Genomic DNA, 23,864 nt, shown 5'->3' on the forward strand with positions numbered 1-23,864 from the left:
AGTTCCCTTCAGTAATGACTTAGATTTTAATATCTTTCCTTCAAGTGCAGTTCAAAAAAACTCCTCCTTCTAGCTTTTTTCCTTGTCCCTAATTATGATAAAAATCAATGCTGTGTTAAGTACTTCTCTCTTTAACCTCCTGTTTGTAGTTTTCTTTTAGTTTGTTCCCAAATGTTATCAACTGTTTGCAAACAAGTCTTAATAGATGCTGCTCCTTAGCTGTTAGTTTCTCCTACCTGGCACCTCAAACAGAAAAGGTATGATTTGAGGACTTCAGAATGTATACCATTATCCCCCCCTTCCCCAACAAAATAACTCTTCTCACTCATTGTAGCCAAGACACCCAAATTATAATCAGAAATGCTCAAGCGAAAAAACAGAGGAAAAAAGCCCAAAAGAAAATGTTAGTCCCAATTGAAAACTGGAACTACGGAGAAATGCTTTTTTTTTTTTTTTAACAGCCATTCCTAAAAACTTACTATTTCTCAAAACAAAACATTGTAAAGAAATATTACTCCGTCACTTTAGGGAGCACAAACTTTAAGTCCTGTTTTCTGACAGAGATTTGACATTTGAAGGTCACTCCTGCTCTGCAGTGCTCTTTGGTACCCTACTAACCTTTCTTCACCACACTCCTCAGTACTCACACTGGTCCTGCACTGCAGCATTCGACAATGCACCCTCTCTGCTTTTCATTTCATTCTAAGCAGTGACAAGCAGACAATATGATAAAAGGACCGTAAAAAAAAAAACTCAAAAACCCACAACCTAAATACATTTGGAGGAAAAAGTCCTTAAAAACAGACTAAAAGACCAGCAGTAGTTTTAAACGTTTCCTTAGACACCTCCAGTAAACCCCATGCTTGCTGTTAGAACTGCAATAGTCAGCTTGCCTACTATGCAGTCCCTGAAACAATGACAAAGCAGGAAACGATGCAGAAAAAGAACTTCAGGAAGAAATTCAGTAGCAGGGATTCAAGAAACAGAACTTCCTTCCCCTGAAAGGAAAGACATAAGGTGGTTGTTTTTTTCCTTCAGCAGTATAAACATGCCACAACTTAACCGAATCTCTGAACCCAGTGTTGGCAAATGCATACAGAAAGGAGGTGGAATAAACCAACTCATAAGTGTAAAATACACTTTAAAACAGAAGAAACCCATCACAATAAGTCCAAGTACCTAATAGATGACAATGCTATTAGGAAAAAAAAAAAAAACAACAACAACAAACCAACAACAGAAGCACAGAACAAGTGGAGATAATAAATAAATAAATTACCTGAGCAGAGATCCAATAGTTTTCACATTTCCAGAACTAAGTTACAGTTTCTGATATTTTCTTTTTTAAAAGTGTGCAATTCAGCATTCCAATAATTAAATCCAGTTGAGGGAATTTTTTTAATGAAAGTTAAAACTCAACATGAGTAGAGTAGGTATTTTCAGTCTCTCAGACATCTGTTCCTGATGTCCTGACACCATCTCAAATAAGCAATCTGTGTGAAACTGCACTATATTTTTTCCTGTACCAGCTGCTTTCTCTATTACTACTGACAGTTTCATTAAGCTTTCCAGTTCCCTCAGTTGAGACACCTCTTCCACGCCTCTTGTGTTCAATCTGTTCAAACGTCACTTCTGAAAAATCAATTTTTAAGCTCAAGGAGAACAAAACCCAGAAAGGCTTCATGTCATTAGCTTCCTCTCTGGAACCTGAGGTTACAGCTCATCCATCTCTAATTTTTAGCACATGTAACATTTTCATATCTGATCTCCTTACTTTCAAATGTTTTCTTCTCTTCAGTCCATCTCCTACAGCCCTAGTCTCCCTACACTGGCTGTCACAGTATCAACAGCAAGATCAAACAAATGGGAAAGGAGAGAAATCCTTAGAACATGGGAAGGAAGACAGGTGGATTCATACCATTTATCTGATCCTACAGAAAAGCTTCAACTGCCAGACTGTTTGTTCAGTGCAGGAAGGAGCAAGACTATATCTGGCATCTGTTCAGCCCTTTACCTCAAGGTTTTAATTTTTCCATTTAAAAACTAGCATAGAGAAAAGATAAGAACCTAAGTTATGCGGCTAACAGTTGTATGCTGCTACAGTCTGCTTAGAAAGTGCAGCTATTTCTGGCGGTTCGTCACTCAACTCAGGGACTCCCTCCAAAACCTCTGTGCCCAGGGAGGATCCACCTAAGCCTCCTACCAGCTTTCAGAGTCATCTGACCCCTCTGCCAAAGGTCATGCACAGGGAGACACTTCCCACGCTGAGAGGAGCACAGTGTGCGACAGGGAGCCCTGAGCTCTGTCTAGGTTTGAACGATCTGACAGCCTTCTATCCACAGCACAGCAAAAATACAGTATATATTATAGAATTTCTTTTGGCCAACAACATTTAAACCACTGCACTGAATGAAGCAAGCTATGCCATAACTGCAACCTATCCTTTGCCATTGGGCCCAGGGGCCGTGAATTAATTCAGTGTAGCTCAACGGCTAACACCAGTCTGAGCTCACAGGCACAGATGAACTCCAGGCCATGTAGCGCTGAGCACCAAAGCAGGGCTACAGGCAGCAGTCGATGCCAGCGGTCAGAAACCACCACAACAAAACGCTCTAGAGTGTCCCAAAACACAGGTATCACCCACCTACAGCCTGTAAGCAGCACAGGGCATGCGAGGACATGAAGGCTGGAAAAGCACTGGATTACCAGAAAGCTGTAGAACGATACTTGCAATTTGAACCTCTGACCCCCTGGGAACGACAGAGCAGCTGAACAAGGCTGTCATAACTGACAGGTTACCAGTTGCTTACTGTCTGCAACCAATTCTCATGTTTGTACTCACATCTGAGAGCTCTGCTTCAAGATACTAGCTGTTCTCATAGCTCCTTATGACTATCAAGTCTAAATTAGTATCTTCATTAAAAAAGAAGGATAAGAGTACCAGTAAAGTCATTATTTTCCCAGCATAATTACATTTTCACTACGGTTTTTACTATCAAAATATAATAAGTGGGGGCAAAACTAGCAGTCCTGTTAGCAATGACAGAAGAAAACCAAGGAATTAGAAGTTTCTGGTATTCCAGTCTCTGGCTGTGTTTTTCTCATCGAGGTGCAAAGAGACCCAGGCTAGACAGAACCACCCCCAGATCAGGTGCCCCAGCTTTCACTTGTGGGGAAAATTACCAACCTTCCCCTAAACCAGTGCAATCTGGGACTTGGGAAGGAGAAGAGGATATTCTGAAATAAGCCTCAAAATCACGTTTAGATTAAAGTGCCCTCCCAGAGAGAAAGAGAGAGAAAGAAAAGAAAAAAAGAAAAAGAAAAATATGAACCACACATTTTATCAGCAACCTCCAGATCCCTTGCATTTCACTATGTCCCTGATGATGAATTTACTTGGCACACTGAACTGCATTCCTTACTGGGTGTGGAACAATTGCATACATACTGTATGAAGCCTGGTAAACATTAAACAAAATGTATACACAGACTTAACTGGACAGGACTTGCATCAATTATAGCTGTAGTTTTTACAAACAGAATACGGAATTACAGAAATGCCTTAGGATGTCCAAATAAGCTTAAACAAACCAAAGAGAATAGAGGCACTGGCAATAGAGGGGTGGAGATGGAATGGAAGTACAGCATGACTGTACAGTCAATCTAAAATAAATCCATGGAATTTTTACAGAGAGATCTTCTGCAACAGGAAATAACTGTATTAGTAAAGATTACCGTACTAGGTAAGAAATTTTTTTTTCTTACTACATATTATGTTAAGGACTGGCAAGTATAAGTAGTTCATATTATCATTATATGGTTAAAAAATGGCAGAAAAATGTTTCAAGTATAGCCAAAACTACTCCTACTTTATTTTTAGATCAACTAGATTTCAAGTTGACATCTTCTTAATATTCAGAAGCTATTTTGTTGAAGCCAAGTTTTTAAGATCAAGAACATATCAAGTGAAAGATACTGACTGTACTGTATTACAATAATGCAATATAATGAGTTTCAAAGCATAACCACATCCCATAAATGGATATTATAGCATAAATTTTCAATTAGCTGCCTTGAGTCAGCAAAGTTTTATAGAGGTTGTATCACAGTTCACTGACTTCTTTCTTTGCCAGACCTTCATAGCTCATCCTTGTTTTGCAATGCCCTGTCCTCAGCAAGAATCATTGCCAGGAGCCAGCATCTCTTCAGTGTTATTTTTCTAGTCCAGAGCTAAAAACATTATATCTTGAGGTCTCTTATTCCTTAATAACCTTCCTGTAAACTGGAAGATTAATGTTTAGATTTGAAAACCACCTTGTAATCAATGAAAGCCACTTGTGGATCTTAGTTTTACACCAAGAAAAGAAAAACGTATATATTACACCTGACAATGATTTAATGAGGAAAGACATGCTTAGTTAGAGGTCAAGCACCTCTTCCTCTAACCTCAGTAGTGTAAGCATCACATCTGAGGCTTGTTCAAATTTTGTGAAGTACCTATGGTATTCTCAGATGAAAAATAAAACTTTTTTTTTTAAAAGAAAACACTATCACGATAAAATATGGTGTTAAAAGTTTAAAAAAAAAAGAACAGTTGTGCTACAACTTAGTTTTAGTAAGTATTTTACTGAGCAATGTATTGCAATACTGACAAGGATGCAAGTTCACTGATGGCTTTTTTTTTCTTTAATATATTATGGTGTGTTCAAAGTAGTAGTAACATTTCTAACAAAACAGACAAGTAAAACAGTTTGAAACACCTTTTCATCTGAAGTGTGCTTGCCTTCATCAATCTGGGTCATGAGAGTTATTATGCCAATACGAAGCTTCTGTATTCAAGAATCTGGCTTCCTGATTTTTTCTGCTAACTACCTCACATTCATCTAGCTATTTTTGGCTTGTGGACATATGTACATTACTCATATAATTTATGTGGAAGAAACACATAATAACAAGAGCTGACTACCACCTGCGAAAGCAACACAAAAATTTTAAAGGTAATTTCCAGGTAGAAAAAGACATACACATGTTGCCAGGAGACACCAGTCCTCAAACCAATTCTTCATTCCTCCCTCATTCCATACTGTACTTCTTATATAATTCACTGAGGTTATATTCTCTATAGCTGTTGCAGATGCAAATTATTATGATATATTCTAAGTAAATACATGGACTACCAGATACTTTCTAGCAAATGCGTTCTGAACACATCTGTTTGGACAGTAATTTTTGTGCAAGTTGATGGAATAAAACATCTGTTTTTAAATTTGTTCTGTGTTTTTACTGTAGTGTTTATAGCATCTGTTATTTTTCACTTTCAGAATGCAGATAATTTATCAGCCAGGTTCTCAAAATTGAATTACATGAATCTTGGCATTTCTCCCAACTGCAAGTTTCATTTAAAATATTATTTCACTGACAGAACCTGTTCAACAAGTAATATTCATTCCACTCTCATATACAAGGGGCTGAGAACTCAGCTATGCTACACTAATGCCATTTTTTGTGAGCTGCATATATTTTTAATATATATTTACATGTAAGAAAAAAAAATGCAAAAGGCAAGTTAAGGTCTTGCTTTGGGAATTCTTGAAGTTCTCAATTTTATGTCTTCCTTTCTGCTTGTTCTTCCTAGCTTTTTGTTGTGGTTTTTTTTTTTAATCCATAGTCTAAAAGTTCCTGGTTGGAAAGAATGAACATATCCAAGACCATGCAGTATTTTCTTTATGCATCATATGGAAGAAAATACAATACACAAAGTAAGGATCTTGCTTGCAAGATCAACATGCTGGCTCATTTCCATCTCTCCTCCACCCCAGCTAGTTCAAACAAAACTTTGCAGAAACCAGACCTTTCTTACATGCTGCATCATCTTAGGACAGTTGGAACTTCTCAGCTTTCTGTTCCAATACTTTGCAGTCCAATAGGGTTTGCCTTGCCTTTACTCTTAGGACTATCAGTTCATTGACGGAAATGAGAAGTTTAAGTTTCTATGTTTGGTCTTCATCCTGAGAGTTGATATGCAGCCATCTTCACAACAGAGTATCTTGTCAACATCGTTTCTTAGAAACATATGTATAGAGTCCACAGAGTCCATGAGAGGGTGGTTTCATCAATACGTTGTGAGATACACAGTGTATTACCTGTAATCCTTCTGAAGAAAGCGTATTTAGGTTTGCAAGCAACAATTACTTCCAAAGACCTTTATGCATTAGGTTGCTGCTTTATATATATTTCCAAAAGCACTGTTCTACAAAAATCCAGATCCTCATTGTTTTAATCAAAAATGAAGAAACAATACTTATAACCTTTAACAGGAAAACAGTTTCATCATCGCATATGCTTGAACTCCCACATAAACAATATTGTGTTCAAAAAGGGCAAAGGTAAGTCTGGCACATTAATATATATCCAGGTGGACGCTGTCAGTAACTTCCTCTGGCTGCTATTCACATCAGTCATCTACTAGCCTGAAATGAGCTCTGCTACAGAAGGTGGCGGAGGGAAGAAAGCAAAACCAGAAAAATCCTCACTGCACTATCCATTCTGCAATTTAGAATATACTAATTTCATCTCTACTGCTTGTGTGTCATTCTTAATGGCAGTATTAAAATTAATAAATAAGAGCAAATTATCTCACTTGGGTTTCCAAGACTTCATTCTGAATTTGTGTTATATCATTTCCAGACTTTTTCTTTTTTTAAAAAGTGGTAAAGGTCTAGCCTTGTGCTGTCTTCAGTTCAGTATCTACTTTCTTCTCTCCTCTGTTTCTTCCCTTTCAGTCCTCCTCCAGAGGCTTTAGCTCCTCTTCTAAACCTCTCCCACCATTCTAAATCTCTTCCGTGCTCCCTTGTTCTGTTGCCAAACTACCCTTTCCTTGCACTTGCATAATAAAAATAAGGTAAAGTTTGATACATGAACCCAACAGTCACAAAATCAAAGCCTACTAACTAGGCAAGATAAAACACAGGCAACAGAAAGAAAAAAACACCCAGGGGGGGGGGGAAAAAAAAAGAAGAAAAAAGGGGGGGAAAAAAGAAGGAAAGGGAAACACAAAACCCACACTACACCTTATGGTGTGGAAGGCAAACCTTCCAGCTCAAAAAAAAAAGAAAGAAATCTCTCTATTCCATTTTCAAGAGCAGGAGCTTCTATAAAAAGCTCACTGTGACAAGCCACAAAAAAAAAAAAAAAAAAAAATACCCAACAAACCACCTTCAGGAGAGGTTTTTGTGCCAGTGCAAAATGCCCACATGCTTGCAGCAATGAATAACACATGTTTTGCCTCTCCATCTTTCCTACACTCTGGTATCTTCTTCATGATCAAGTTCATTATGTTTCTCCTATCACCATGATAAAAGCAGTATGGAGAAACCTGATACAACTCTTCTTCAATTCCCTGCCAGCTCCAAATAATGGCAACAGACAAGAAATTGGCCATTTCCCCTCTCCCCCCCCCCCCCCGCCTTTTTTAAAATTTTATAAATTTAAGGACAATAGCAGCATGCCTAGTCTTGCCTGCACTAGCTTAAACTATTCTGCTTTTACTAGGAAGGTTTTTTCCATATTCCAAAGCTACAAAAACATACACACCCCTCTCCTGGTGAGGTTAAACATACTACTCTGACTCCAGCACATAGATTTTGCCACAGGGCGTATGTGTCCCTTACGTAAAGGTATCATCCTATCTCAATGAAAGATGTAGCAACCAATAAAGCTGTAAGTGGTAGTTCGCAATTCTGTATATAAGGTAAACGGAGAAGCTTTATCAACACATAGCCCCAACTTATATTTATGCACTTCCTCTAACTTTTAAATATGCTGTTGAATGACCCAAACAAGTTGCCCCGTCACCATTCTTAACTGTGCTCCAAGTCCATTCTCAAGCAAATCAAATAATCATCACTGACTTATCTTATAAAAAAATCTTGGGAACCTGATGGAAGGCACATTTTGTAAGGCGCAACTCTTAACACTGCAACAGGTAATCTCTAATCTCTAAAAGTCTGTGTAGTTGAAGAAAAGCAATTTCCTAGGTTACAGAGAAATATGTACTTGATATATGAACTTGTAGTAGTAACTTATTCAAAACCACAGAAAAATATTAATTTAGGGATTTCAACATACAACCATCCAACTGACAGCCTAAGGTCTTAGTCAAATACCTTAAGGCACCTGCAAATGCTGTACAACACTCTTGAGTGGGTGCTCTGGACTAAGAGATACACAATAGTAACCGCATTTAGCCTGTAGAAGGGTCCTGAAACAAACACCAAGAATGCAGCAATTAATACTACATATCAGCGTAGCCCTGTCTTTTATTTTGAAGAACAGTACTCCAAATTTTAAACTGTAATTTTATCAGAAAGATAGGACCAGCAAAATTGTTAGGTTTCAGCAAGCCTATAGTGAATGATTCAAAACACTAAGGTTCATCAATACTTGGTGCATCCAGCTCCTTTCCACCAAAAACAATGGGAAAGTTCCCAAACTGAAGGAAACTACATTATACAAACATTTTAAAAAGTATAAATGCAACAGCCTAGTTAATTGCATAGGCCTCTCCACCTATCCAATACTCAATAAAATAACGCAACAGATGATACAGTAAATTTTTAAATAAACAAAAGAAAGATAATTAATACCAATCAATATGCATTTACTAAAAACAAGCTTCCTCCAGAAAACCTGCTAGGTTTCTGATATCACAAGTTTGCTTCATAATATTAACAGCATTGAATCAACGTTCTAATGCAGGCAGCACTGAGTTTTAAGTACAATTAAAAAAAATGTACAAGACACATTAAATGCATTGAAAAAACAGTTAAAAGATGGAGCCAGCCTCAGAATATAACTAATTAGGAACTTTGAGTGAATGTATTTTTAATAGGGTTACTTGGCAATCAGTTCTTGGCTTTGGAGTGTTTAGCAATGACCTAGATAGGAAAAAGAAATTCCATAAAGATTGCTGATGACATGAAAATAAGCTATCATCAGCAAACAACATGCATTCCAATACTGTCAAAATAAAATCATACAACTAGTGACAAAAAAAGTTGTAATTACAAGAGATGATTTACCTGGAAAAGCACTAACTCATAAGAAGTCAGGGAAAGGAAAATCTACTGATTATTTTGTCCAAGTAATTCTTCCAACTAATAATCAGTTTCCTCAACTATATTTTAAAATTATTGTCTTCTGTAAATAAATAATTTACTACTTTTAACCCTCAAAAACAGGGCATGCACACACCACGAGAAAGCCCAAGAAGTATCACTGGGGATACGCAAAAACACGCTAACTGCTGAGTCAGCATACTGCAGGGAGACAGCTCCCACAGCACTCCTTTTCATCACCTTCCCGTCCAAAAAAAGGATAGTTAAGAGCTACTCTTTATTTTGACACTTCTGGCACTCATTTTGGTAGTACTATGCCATATGTTACTGGATCAAGAAGTATACTGGATACCAGGAGAAAACGGCATAACAAGCACCAGGGTGTTGCGGCACTGACAACTTAAGCAAAGCAAGTAGGAAACAACAAGAGCATGGCTATGAAGATACCCGTCTGGAGAACCCAGGCAGCATGAGATCTCAGTGTTGTGTGTAATTAGACTAACAGGTTTACGAGGCAAAATTAACAACCTAGTTTTCAAAAAATGATGATGGAGACCTAAAAAGCTAATGGTCTTTGAACTTTTTAAGCAGGGAATATTGAGTTGGAGGAAATGGGATGCACTACCCTTGTATTTGATCCCCAGTGCAACCACAACTGAAACTGTACACAGTTCTGGTGTCCGCATGTGAAGAAAAACATTGAAATACCAAATAATAATCAGAACTACCATAAATTATTAAAATTACTGGGAGATCTGACTTGCAGCAAGAGAACTCCATTGGTCTAGATACTCCAAATACAGACAAAAGATAACTAGCCTGCCCGAAAAGACTACATATAGAAATTAAATTTGAGAAGCGGTATCTTCAGCCTCATACACAACCAGCATAATGAGATTCAGTGAAAAGTCAAAGACTGACATGTATTAAGAACAACAGGCAATTTTTTAAGTAGTGATAAAAGCTGGGCAAAGTGTTCCCATAGCTATGGTAAAGAATCTTCTATCACTGGAAGAAAAATTCTCAGCTAGATATCCAAAGAAAAACACAAGTGCAGGTGGAACAGAAACCGCGACAAATTCTATGGCTTGTGCTACAGAACTGGGTAGTTAAGGATCTACATTCTTCAACTTTAAATTACCTACTAATTAAATGCCATCTTGGAAGGAGAAGTGCAGTAGCATTTAGACAGCGTTTATTGAAACATTTTTATATGCAACAGCTAAATATTAATCAAACTTTGCCTCCCTGGATTAGGTTCCAAAAAGTAAATCAAACATCTTAGTAAAATATCCACAAAAGCCTACAAGATCTAAAGCACAACACCAAGATACTTGAAAATAAAGCTGTGGAAGTGTGTTAGGACCAAAGAAACAAACTCAGCATTTTTAGTTGAAACAAATTCAATACTTTATTTCATCATTCATTATAATACATACTTAACAAATATAATTTTACATTAAAAACCAATAGTTATGGAAATTTTTAGCATCCTTTCCACTTAGAACATTCAGCCTTTTAAATACATCATGAAGAACAAAGTAAGAATATTAGGAGAAGCTAAAGTCCAAATACATTCTTCTTACTAAACAATTGTTTTTAAATATAAAGTGACTGGGAAATCTTTTTAATACTTTTCTTACATACTCATAAAAAGACTCCAGGCACATTACTTAACAACTTACTGTCACTTCTCCTACATGAACAAAATCCATATTCATAAACTGAGGGGTTTTTTGAAATGAGCCAGCAAGTGCATGCGTGCTCCCTCTAACCACATTTATCATTGTGTTGCTAAGCACAGAAATCACCATTCAAAAAGCTAGCAGCAAAATGAGCTAGTAATAACAAAACCCAGATAAGGGTAAGTAAGTGCTTCAGTGTTAGTGCCAACTGCCACTTCTTTTCACTGTCTGAAAGCGAAGTGTGACATTTGGGTGAAAGGAAGACCATGCTCTATTTTGCCTGTCACTTCACTCCCTCTGGTACAAGACTGCTGCTCAGCTCTGAAGTGCACTTGCAAATCCCAAATATACTGCCTGAGTCTCATTTGTTTTAAACAGATTTTTCCAACATTATCATCAAGCATCTGAAGCATTAGATTATTATGCATTATATGAATTTATCCTCTGCGTAGGCATAAGCAGCCCTGACACCATGTGACACAAGCAGCTGAGGAACAACGAACTTGGGTTACCTGCCTGGGGACAAGAGAAATGTCCATGGCAGTTCTCCAACCAGAAACCACATCTCCACAGTGCAAACCAATTCCTTAACCACAAGACCATCCTTTTCAATTTCAGCCTGAGGTTCAAAGTTGTCTTCTTCCAAATGTTTCTTGTAAGCATCACTGAAGGGCAGAGAATGATGGATTTCTCAGCCTTCCTCTTACCTTGTTAAAATTCTTTCTCTGACTTGACTGTTTGAACAGCCTTCTCCATTCTCCCAACAGAGCTGGTTTAGAAACAACAGCAAAAGCTATTCAAACTGAATCAACCAGTTCATGATTACACCAGTCAGGTTTAATCAACCACTAACTAAACAAAGACAAAGTGCATCTTAACTTTCATTCTAATTTTCCTACAAAGAAATTAGGGATATACATGTAAAGAGATTTTTTTTTACTTTTTTTTTTTTTTTTTTTTTTAATGTGACTATTAATGATACTTATGGGGAAAAAGTTTCAACAGCAAAATGGGAAGGAAGGAGAGGAGGAAAAGAAGAACGCTTACATTTGAATGGGATTATTTTTGCTACATAGATTTCAGGATTAAGAAAAAAAGATTAGTGCCTTAATCCAAAACAACTTACTAATAATGGATTTTTTGACATTTTAAAGTCCAAGTTTATTTTAAACTAATGACATGCATCTTAATTTCAATAATGTAAGATATGCAACTCCTGAGTGTTCAGTACAGAAAATACCGTGCTCATTTGTTCAACAGAACTAAAACGTTGGTTTTAAGTAGTTTTCTTCCTTTCCACATTGCCTCCTACTACAAACAGAATCTACATGTGAAGGGACAACACAGTTTCTAGCAAAATCTATTTTGCAGGTAAAATCTTTAATAGAATGTTAGCTGAATATTGTCAAAATGCCTTGAAAATATTTAAAGTTTCCACAATACCTAACAAATTATAAACAATGTTCCAAAATTTAAGGAGCAGATTTCCAACAACAGAAGAAAGATAGAAGGTTGCAAGTCCAGCTCCTTAAAATAGCATCCCCCCCCTTCCCAAACTCTGCAAAAAAATCCTGGACAGTATTACAACACTACACAAAGCCCCATACAGATATGCCAGAAACATACCAAGACAAAAAGATGTGCAGTGGAGTGGTTGGTGTTAATCTGATTCTAGTAAGAAAACAAAAGATTCCCACTTCAGTTTGTTCAGTAGCCATCTACTCATTTTTCATGCTGGAAAAAGGCCACAATTCATTACTAGAACAACTTGACTGGTAGCACTGAAGAATTAGCAACTACTAGAGGTGTTAACTACCCCAAAGCTCCACAAGCAGATGTGTCAATCCCAAAATTCTGCAAAAGATGGACTAGCTAATTCAGAAGGAGGTAGAGGGGGATTATTACTGTGTTTGAAGTATCTTCATCAATTCCCCTTCTAAGAGGTCACAATCTCTTTCTCCAGAATATATATAAAATTCAAAATAGAAAGAATAATTTAAAAAACCATCACACGCAGATTTTTGTAGGTGCTATAGCACAAAACAGTGTTGACAGATTTTTATCAACATACTCAGAAAACAACCCTCCTGTAACAGCTACAATCAGAGCAGCATAACCTTGGGGAGCCAAAGAAGTCAGCCCCTAAAGTAGCACTAAAGTCTGCTGGTTCTTCTGGCAGTATCCTAGCCACTGTTTGGAACACCGGAAATAAGGAAGGGTCCTTCTGTGGTGGCAGCAGTCGGATTGCAACTGTTCTCTGCAACTACACAAGCAAAGAGACCACACCACAGCACTGCGAAGCCCAGTAAAGAAACTGAGCGCGGAAAATCCTCAAATTGCCCCAGACTACACTTTTTGTTGACATACAAAGAACACAGCTAATCCCCAAAGGAAGCCCGGTGGTGCCCAAGCACAAGAAGTACATCAGGCATGATTCATGCAGACTGGTAACACGATATACTTGTCAACTGAGAGAGGAAACAGGAATAGGCCAAAGTAATGCTTTAGAAAACACCTGGGCTACAGAACAATTTACACAGAGCAGTTCTGCTCAGAAAAGCAACACCACCACCCATCAGCTGGGGCTCCATTTGTTGTTGTTACAAATCCAAATCTAAGCCCCAGCCTAAATGCAGATGATCCATGGGTTTATACACGCTTACAGGACAAAACCCTACAAGTACAAGTACTAAAAACATTTTCAAGGAAAAAGTGGGGAGGGGGAGGCAGACCACACGTGAATTTCACACTACCTTGGGCAAATGGAGTTGTAAGACTTCTTACAACATTTTACTGATCTATTCAAAAAAAGGGTAATAATGCCACAGGCAGTAACTATTTCATTAATATCAAATTAATTCATGCAATATAGGTTTTGCATGACATGAGATGATTCTACAGAGACATATTTGGCCATCAAACCCACACAACCCCCATTTAAAATACAAGCTGCTACCCTCCCATACACATAGAACAAGTAAATCCCAACAGAAATGCTTTGTAACAGTACTTAAATTCAGAGAAAATAATTATTTGTAATTTCATAATAAAGACAGTCAGATGCCCCAATGTCTCAGACTAGACACAAGTGTTCTTACGTCAAAGCATCTCTGTTTTAGATTAAGTTCCGCTCTCCACATTCATACTTGTGTAAATTCACAGAAAGTTACAGACTTTAGTGGAGACGCTCTAGATGCCCAGGCCCCTTGACACCTTTATCACACAACAAACTGCCTCAAAACAACCAAACAAAAAAAAACATTTCCTTCTGCTTGTTATAAAGGTGAAGAACCACCTCACCTGTTTCCAGATCAGATTGTTCCTGACTTGCTAGAGCAGAACAACTAGATTTCTTTAGTAATAAACAACAAACCTTCAGAAATTCTTAAAATAAGAAGTAATGCATCTCTCCAGATTGACTGAATTTGAGGCCTCCAATTACTTCAGTTAGTGCTTATAAATGCAGCATTATGCTTCAGTATTCATACGCAGTTGCCTCATCCAAAATAAGACTATCTTGCATACACCTGTTAAAAGGCAATTGATAAAAAAGTGACACTAATTTATTACAATTCTAATTACAATAATTTCTTTAGACTTGTAGAGGTTATTCTGCACAGTAAGTGTTGGATAGCCTAGGAAAGCCTTTCAACTTCAATACCACGTGGCATAAGCTAACATTAAATACATTTAAATTATTTAGGCTAATGGATAAGGAGCTATAAAGAACAACATTCCAAATCCATGATCAGTGAACTCTGTCAGGTTTTGCTTTTTTTTTTTTTGCTTTATTTTTTTATTTATATTCACACCATCTGGCTGTATTGATCATGCGGTTAAACAATCTTGTGTTTTTTCAGATGAAGAAAATTCAAAACTAATTTGTATGATCATTCAGTAACACGTACACTCTTGATTGATTTGCAGGTGCCATCTATGAAGTCACAAAATCTTATAGACTGAGCTCCAGTTCACAGAAAACACACTCCATAACAAATATTCAGAGGGCCAAACAGACAACCACGCTCGAACCCATGGATCATTACTCATTTACTGGACGTTATATAATAAGACCAACTTTTGTAAGCCTCAAGTTTCAACTCTTCTGTTTAGAACTTGTATCAGATTCCCCATCCCAAACAACAGATACAGACATCGACAGAACGGAGTAAATGAACTAAAAAAGTTACTTAGCCTAAAAGCTCTGTGTCATCATAAACCACTTGCTCAAACTGCCAGATCTACAGAAAATAAAATTGGCAATTGACAAAGCATGATAAAGCAGCATTAAAAAAGACTGCTAAAAATAAACAGACATTAATTTCCAAGTGCAATGGTAGAATTGTTTAAGTGACATTTATGTTTTTGCCATGGTGTTTTCAGATAAAAGTTTCTGACATACACAGATTATACACGTTATTCCAAGCTGTCAGCCTTATCAAAGATTTAATTTGTTCCCAAATACAACAAACAGGTAGTTCTAGACCCAAAGATTTATAAGCAATGACCTCTATTTTGTAATTTCATTAGATTACATGAAAGCAACCCTTAAAATCACTCACAGTAAAAAGAGCTACCGTTTTCTACATAAAGAGATGGAAGTGTCAGGAGGAAAAAAAGGGGGGAGGGTGGACTTTTAATTTTTAGTCATGTATTTTAGTCCTACATTTCAGGTATCAAAATGTGTTTATTTGGTTTTTAAACAAAACTACAGGAGGACTGCATAAATCAACAAACAGATACAAGTCTAATGTGAATCTAGCACAGAACTGCAGTAACCAAATGACAGTAAAGGGCCTTCCCTATGTCTACACTGAAGCAGTCTAGTTTTATGGAGATGAGCGCGTATCCAAATTGTACCAGACATATTCATTATCACTCATAATTGGCGCACCTAGGCATGCCCCCCAGTGTATGGAATTAGACCAGGTCCTGGAACTTTTCAGGAAGTACTGCCACAGTACTCTTACCACTGATTTAGCCCCACACGAGTCAGCATCATAGCATCATTGGCATTTGTACAATTTAACTATGTCGCTTATAAATGCTTTGGAATTACTGTCAGAACATCAACATCCCGGCCACTCCCATGTTCTTACTGCTTGGGATCACTTAATATAAGGAACAGCAGGTTTTGGTAGGTTTGGGGGTTTTTTGTTTTTTAAAGGTTTATGCAGAGGTTTGTAACTAGTCCTGTAAATGTTCTCGCTACAGCATGTGCTTCTCTTCAAAACCATCACTGTGATGCCTTACATTAGAAAGTCACATTTTAGATACCCATCTTTATCCATCCACTAAGAGGACAAAGTTTAATAACAAAAAGTAAAACACTAACAAGAAATCTTCTCTCTTGATTTCAACAGATCTCAATACAGCATGATTAATTACCCAATCTGGCTTCAACTCTGTAAAAAATTTTGCACTGAGACACTAGATTCAAAACCAGACCTTCCTCGGGACTTCCACAGATGCACATCAGCCTGTCCACACCCAACAAATTGCAGGACCAGGGCCTGTCACGTATCAACATAAATTAGGACTTGTCAAACACGAAGGACATCGCAACAGAAGAGATCTTACTGAACACCCAGGTAACTGTTTGTGCTGTCCCACCCCTCAGCAAAAAAAAATAAGTCATAATCACAAGCATGGCATTTTTCCCATTTATTTTGGGAGGCTCTCACCCAGTTTTTCATTCTTTAGTTATCCAACATAACTTCAAAGAAGAAGGAGACTAACGTGATAGCAAAGGAGCTTAAAAACGGAACACTGCCAGGAGAACAGCATATGCAGCGTTAGTCCTCCCCTGCCCCCGCCCGCACCTGCGGCGGCAGCGCTGAGGGCCACCGCTCCGGCCGCACCGCCCTGCGCCCCCGCCGACCCAACACCGGGCCGCCCCCACCCCGTCCTTGCGCCCAACTGCTCCTTCGGTTGGGAGAACAAACAAGTAAAACAAAATGAAGGAAGGCGGGCGCGGAGAGGAAGGGAGCCTGGCCTCGGGCAGGGCTGGCGGCACAGCCCGGCCTACCTGCCCGCGGCGGCCGCGGAGGGGTCGGGTCGGGTCGGGTCGGAGGCGCCAGCTGCCCGGACACCATCTTGGGGGCGGCTGGGGGTGAGAAGCGGCGCCCGCTGGGGGAGGATGCGGCCTCGCAGCGCCGCCGGGGGCCGGCCCGACGGTTTACCTGCTCTGCCAGCCCTGCAGGAGGTTGGTGTATTTGCTGAGCGTCCCTTCCAGCACCAGCTCCCGCCGCCTGCCGCCGCCGCCACCGGGCGCCTGCGCGCCCCCCGGGCTGGCCGCCGCCGAGCCGGGGCTGCTGCTGCCGCCGCCGGCCCCCCCGCCTCCATCCAGTCTCCCCGCGGCCGCCGCCCGGCCCGGCAGCCCGCGGCTGGCGGAGGAGGACGAGGGAGACGAGCCCGCCGACGTGGGGCGGCTGCTGCTGCGACTGCTGCTGTTGCTGCCGCCGCCCTCGCTCACCGCCGCCGCCTTCTCCATGGAGCCCCGCGGCGGAGCCTGCGAGCCCGCTCCGGCCGCGACTGCCGCCCGTGCCCGCCAAAGCCCTGACTCACAGGCGGCGCGGAGAGGGGCGGCGCCCGAGGGAGAAGGGGCCGGGCCGCGCCGGGCGAGGGAACCGCCGCGCCGCCTCCTCCCGAGTGGCTGAGGGGAGTTGGGCGGCGGTTGGTGTCCCGCGGCTCCCTCAGCCGCCCCGCCTGCCGGAGCCCGGGGCAGGGCGCTGCCCTGGCGGCGCGAGCCGGTCGGCCGCCACGGGCCGGGGGAGCAACGCAGACCCGTGCGCGTGGGCGGGTGTCACGCACAGATACACGGAGACACACGGTGGAGGGGGAAAGGCGTAACATACACACGGGCTGCGTGGTGCAGCGAGACGGCACACCGGAGTGTCCACGCAGCCCGAACAATGACACGCACCCACGTGCCGTGTGACACAGAGAGGTGACCCCACAGGAAACGGTGCCCAACACGCTGGGCGTGGGGCAGACGTGCAGACCCGTGCACACACACAGGCTGATGCCACGGGGAGAGGGTGCTCTGCGTGCACAGTGCTAGGCCCTCGTGGGTGGCAGGGAGAGAGGAGAGCCCGGCACACAGGGCCAGGCAAACACCGTCTCCATCCCTGACAGGCCTTGCACACCGCATGACATGCACACCTGTGAGGAGCAAGGAAAGCAGAGGCTGTATGCAGGGTGTACACATAGAAACACCACCAGAGAGGGGGATGCCCAGGCTATATAGCATATGACTGACACTCAGAAAAGCTGTGCCTGCCGGAGCACAAAGCATAGCACCAGAGAGGGGATTTCTTGGTACAGGCTGATGCACGTCACTGCCCATTACCATGGAGCGTGACACCAAGGAGATGGCTGGCTGTGGTATAGTATACCAGCAGCCCAGGGCAGTGCTGCCTGCACACAATGAAAAATCAAGAGGTAGGTGGTGTGCCCAGCAGTCAGGAGCACAACAATCCTGCCCAACACACAGCATATGCTGCTGCACATAATGTATATCAACATACCATATCAGTCATATCATTCATTCAGACTTTGCAAAAAAAATTATTGTGGGCTCAGTTACATCTGAAAACAGAGGATGTAACCTCAAGACCTCGGTACGAAGCTATGTGCTTACACACCTTCTAATCACTTCTATGGCCATCCTTGCTACATTAGCCAAGTACCTCAGTTTTGTTACAGTATGTATCTTCACAGCATACCAGAGATGTAGTTATTGCGTCATGTTATAATTGGAGAATTGAAATATAGAGCTCAGAGGGCCTATGACAAAATATGAACTGAGCTTAGGTCCTGTGCTTTAACCTTGTGGAAAGTTTTTTGAGTCTACTGAGTATCATGTGCCCCCTGTGTTCTGCACCTCAGAAGATACTCAAACCACCTGAATCCACATACAGTCAGACGTCTACATTTCCCATATAAATCAGCATAGAGAGGAGGGCTCCTAACTTAGATTCTCCCAGTTTTCTCTCTGGAAAATCCTAGCATATGTGTTGTGATTGGGTAGCTGAAATGTTGGGCAACCTGATCCAGAATTTTGGGTGGTTAAACTTATCATGTTGTAGCTAAATACTGAGGCACTGCAGGCTGGAAACTTGAATTTTAATTTAGTATTTCATTGGTGGAACATTTAATGCACATCTCTTGCAGTACGGACAAAGATTATGAACTCAGTTATTTTTTAAAACAAAATATTTTAGAGTAACTACTTTTCCAAGTCAGAGCTATTACTTAAGATGTTCATTTAAATTCCCCAATCACTGTTTACTATGGGAAGAAACTCCATGACCACAATCTGAAAATCTTCATTTTTAGGCTCAACTCCACTACTGCTGATGACCACAGTTTTCAGAAGACATTGGAATGAACAAGGCATGCTCCTTCAGGAAGCTCAGACCCTGCTCGCTTGCGGATAAGGATGAGACCCCTTCATTTCTCCTCATAATCAGTTACAATGACAGCCCAGAACCGTGGAACAAAATGCTTTAATGAAGTAACTGTGCCATCACATCAGCCACTGCAACACATTACCTATATATGTTCTACTTTATAGGTAATGAATGTAATTTTTTCTGTCTTCCACAGAATTTATTGGAAAATAATTATGTCAGGAAAAGAAGCCGCCGTACACAGGTATAGAGAAGCCTCTCCATACCTTTATATACAACAAAATTCAAGTAACAATGGTGCACTTATCAGGGAGTTTCTGAAATTAAAGGGACAACAGGCTGTAAGTATATTATGTTCCCAGCAGAATTTTGCAAAATCCCAAGACATTCTTCACTGCTGCTAAAAGGATTACTGTGATGTGATAACATAGGAAGTCCTCTTACAGATTATAAACTAGTTAATAGATGGGAAACAAAACACAGGAATAAATGGCCACTTTTCAAATAGAGGGAAACCAGTACTCTTGCGTTGGGATCTATGGTACTGAGTATCTTCTTAAATCAGAATCTCTTCATTCCTTCGTAGTTAAAACTAGAATCAAGTGCAAAAAATAGCAGAAGGATCTCACAGTAATGACTAAATCACTGATAAAGTGGCAACTGAAATTTAATGTTGCTAAAAAACAAAGTAAAGCACAGCAGAAGAAAATACCTTTTACTGTGTGTGCATATTGATGATCTATAAATTAGCTATAGCCTCTCAGGAAAGAGATCTTGGAGTCATTTTACATAGTTCTCTGAAAACCCCACCTCAGTGTTCAAGGGTCATCAAGCAAACAACTATGATGAGCTCATTAGGAAAACAGAAATAACAGCATACTGCTATATAAATCTATAGTACAGCCAGTGTCCGTATACTCTGCATTTATAATATTTCTTCAAAAAGGACAAAGTAAAAAGAGAAAAGGCATAAACCGCATCTTTTCTATGAGGAGAGAGCTAATTGAACAGGGTTTTCATTTGGAAAAGAGATAACCAGTGTACAAAATGGTATTCAGGTTAATAGGAATGATTCTTCGCTGTTTCTCATTAAACAAGAACTATGGGGCAGCTGGTTTAAAACAAGCAGAAGAAAATACTTTTTCACATGATATGTCCTTGTAAAACTCATTGTTATGAGATGGTTTTGGGTGCCAAACATCTAGAAAGATTAAAAAAGCAATTGTTTTTGAAGAGCCTTTAAACAAGGTTGACCAAAGTGTTTTGGATGTATTCGAAGTTCAGAAAGGTCCTAAACTTCTGACTTCTTGAAGACTGTTTACTTTATTCATTAAATAATCCCTGCCCTGTTCTTGAGTCTTCTCTAAGCGCCTACTAGTGGAAGGAATAAAGTACTGGACTAGATAGACCTCTGGTTTAACCTATAGTGCAACTTTTCATATACTAAGGATTCCTTCCCCTTGGTTAACCAAAGTCCCTTTTGAGTCAAACGTTGGCACTCTATGCAGCTTTCAGATTGTATTTCAGCAGAAGAATATGTAATCCTTCTCATCCCTTTACCCTTCTCAGTATGTACATACTGTTGCACTCTAACAGAGCTGGACAACCTTTCATAGCAATCTTGACATCAGTGAGCCCCTATCCTCATTTATTTTAAGTTATTAATGTTCTTCAGAATGACTGAACCTGTGTTTATATTTTTTTACTAACTAATGGTCTGTCCCAATAGAGCTAGACTTCACGGTAATACATACTGACTTAGTCTGATGCAATACTACATGATGTGTGCTTTGTTACAGGTATTCCTAATTAGCTATTTATTAACAGCAACCTGCCTAATGAAGGTTCTCACTGTTTCCAAGGTAACACAGCTGCTACGTTACAGTCCCCCTTTACAATGTTACTCTCTGACCAAACCTCTTTCATTAAGTACCCAAAAGAATCAAAATAACTCGTTATTTATCCCACCTTTTAGAAAGTAAAACATCTGGTAAGATAACAAATTCAATACTGTTTGCCCTTATCAGGAAACAGAGACATTTCTCCATCCTTTGCTAAGCTGCACAGTTTTAGCTTCTAGAACAAGGTCAGCTCATAATCGATTTGTCAATTTTTGTTTCCTGGTCATCTTGGTTTGGGTTTCTATACGTTTTTAACACTCCCCTAGCAAACAGTTTTCTAGAATTACTTTCCATTTTCTTTTTTGACGTCCTCCCCCCACCAGATTTCCACACAACTTCTTACCATGATAATTGTGCGGAGCAATTTGACTATATGGTGTACAGAAACTAATTCTGCCAGGTCTACATTCAAGCATTGAACCTATTCCATGGAAATGCCCCAAGGCTTGCTCATTTTTACCGTCTCCTCCTTCTTGCCCTACAGTCCTCCTGAGACACTGTTTCATTTCCCATGAGCTTTGGAGGCTAAAGTTCAGTTCATGCCACAGTCACACCTACACCACGCCTGCTCTCACTAATGCTTCCCCAGCTGTCTACAGCAACTACCAGAGAGTGAATGCAGCAGATGGAACAGTGCACAGAAGCAGCACGTCCTCCGGTCCTTCCTGAGATCCAGTTCCATAGATTCCTGAACTTGAAGGTCTAAAAGAAGCTGTGATACCTCTAATCTGGCCTTTTTCATAACACAGTAGAATTGTAATACAATTGCTATGTTCTAGCTTACATAATGGTTTCACTTAGATTTAACCAGCACGTCATCCATGAGTAAAACACTTCTGACCTGAAGATTTCAAGAACATCATAGAAAAGCTGCCATTAACTTTGCAGTCTGCCAACTTTAGCATTAGCTTTGCTGAATCAGTATGCATCTTATCCTCCCTCCCAGGTGCCTGTCAGCCTGCAACGTATGCTGAACATGCTTCTTTGCCACACTTCATCCTGTTGTCAGCAGCTTCTCATCCAAGTTTCTCATCCACCAGCATAACCATCCCCCTAAAACTCACTTAACTTAAAGCTGGTGACAGGGAAACAGTCAAGAGAGACATGGCATATGGAAAAAGTACCCAAACTACCTTTGCTGCCAGAAACAATTGAGCCCAGAAAACAGAGACTTGCTTGCAGGGTAATTTACCCTACCACAAGGCGTTGCAAATTCATTTGGACTGAGATTTGTACTACCGCAACTAGACTCTGATAGCTTGTTTACTCAGCTACAGTGCACTGCTCTGTAATTTGCAGGTTAGACCAGTTGAAACAAAACTTGATCAAACTGTCTGAGCCTCTGGAATACAAACTTTGGGATGGTTAGCTGGAGAGAATACTAGTTTTTATTATGTATGTTATATATATTTGCATTCGATATCATTAAATGTGCATGAAGAAGTGATGTGTATAACCGTGCTGAAAGGTATTTTCTGCATAGCTAGAATCAACCCTTTGAACTGCAGCTGGAAACAAATAGGAAGCCAGTGCATAAAGAAACTAAGTGAGCATAAGAAACTAAGTGAGCATAAATATCACTGACACTGTATATTGTGTATTTTAGCTAGTGGGAACAGTATTATTCCGTGCCAGCTTATGTTTGAACAGTTGTTATAGGTAGTCACAAACACAGTTCTTTTTAAAATGGATTCATTCATACACTGAGGCCAGAAGAAAACACTGAGATTATCTAGCATAACCTGCTGGATAACAGCAACCCTTTTTGGTTTGATGTGGAATTACGGATAAATGTCAATATACCAAATCTTAACAGCGTGCAGGCATTTTTACCCACTGTTTTTCTAGCTCTGTAGTTAAACATTTAGAGATTTGAAAAGTACACTAGCCCACTGAGGGTCAAATTCATATTCAAGACCAGGCTGAGTTTACTCAGTGCCACTCTCTTATATCGTATCTCAAACCAGTGCTCAAGCTCTCTTTTATCCCCCTGTTTTTAGGAGAGCTGAGTAGTTCCAGCAGAATCTGTCAGGTTTCAGCATCTGTTATTCATAAGGCATGAGGCTGTATATCACTGTAAAAACACCCAGCTTAGTGTCCATCCACTTTGTAAATGAAATATCTATGCACCTGTAATCTTATGCCTAATTTGCAAAACCATTTTTACATACTAAAAGTATTGCTATAGAGCACTTATACTACAGAGTGTATATTTATTGATAATGTAATGCTAGCTTATGCTTCTTGGGCTCTGATCTCATACTCCACCAACAGCAATTTGTATAGTTGTTTGATAATAGCATGCTGTATCTTCTAGCTTAAGAACCAGTCTCATTCAAATTGGACCAGTCTCTAATCCCCTTATTCACCCAAAGCAGAGCTGTATTTTACTCACATCATCTTTAAAAATACTGTTTAGGTAGTGTTAGAATCCACCACACAATGGGATGACAGTTTAAAAAAAAAGGAAAAAACTATGTGCTAGAAATTAAAAACAAAACACAAACATTTAAGATTTGTTGGCACTGAGAAAGGGAGAAAAATTCAGTTAATAAAACTTTCTAACAACTACTTATGCAGAAAGGACTTTAGATTACTAATTTCAGACTCCATTCTGCAAGCAGTTTCATCTACAGAAACATAACTGAAACAAATACAAGTTTCTAATGCAACATGACTGACTTCTTTTTTACCTACAATTCTGCATAAAAAATACTGGGACGTATTTCAATATGTGTGATTGAAATA

General features: G+C 39.9%; 1 protein-coding gene across 2 annotated transcripts in view; it reads right to left on the reverse strand.

The window, feature by feature from the left end:
* OSBPL10 (oxysterol binding protein like 10) overlaps positions 1-17,294 on the reverse strand; it is a 122,739-nt gene extending 105,445 nt beyond the window's left edge. For both annotated transcript variants that reach the window (XM_059818634.1, XM_059818635.1), the window contains exon 1: positions 16,984-17,294. In XM_059818634.1, the coding sequence (XP_059674617.1) occupies positions 16,984-17,294 (311 nt within the window). The remainder of the gene's footprint in view (positions 1-16,983) is intronic.
* Between the last annotated feature and the right edge of the window lie 6,570 nt (positions 17,295-23,864).

Source organism: Gavia stellata, chromosome 6 (genome assembly GCF_030936135.1).
Source record: "Gavia stellata isolate bGavSte3 chromosome 6, bGavSte3.hap2, whole genome shotgun sequence".
In the NCBI taxonomy this organism is placed as follows: domain Eukaryota; kingdom Metazoa; phylum Chordata; class Aves; order Gaviiformes; family Gaviidae; genus Gavia; species Gavia stellata.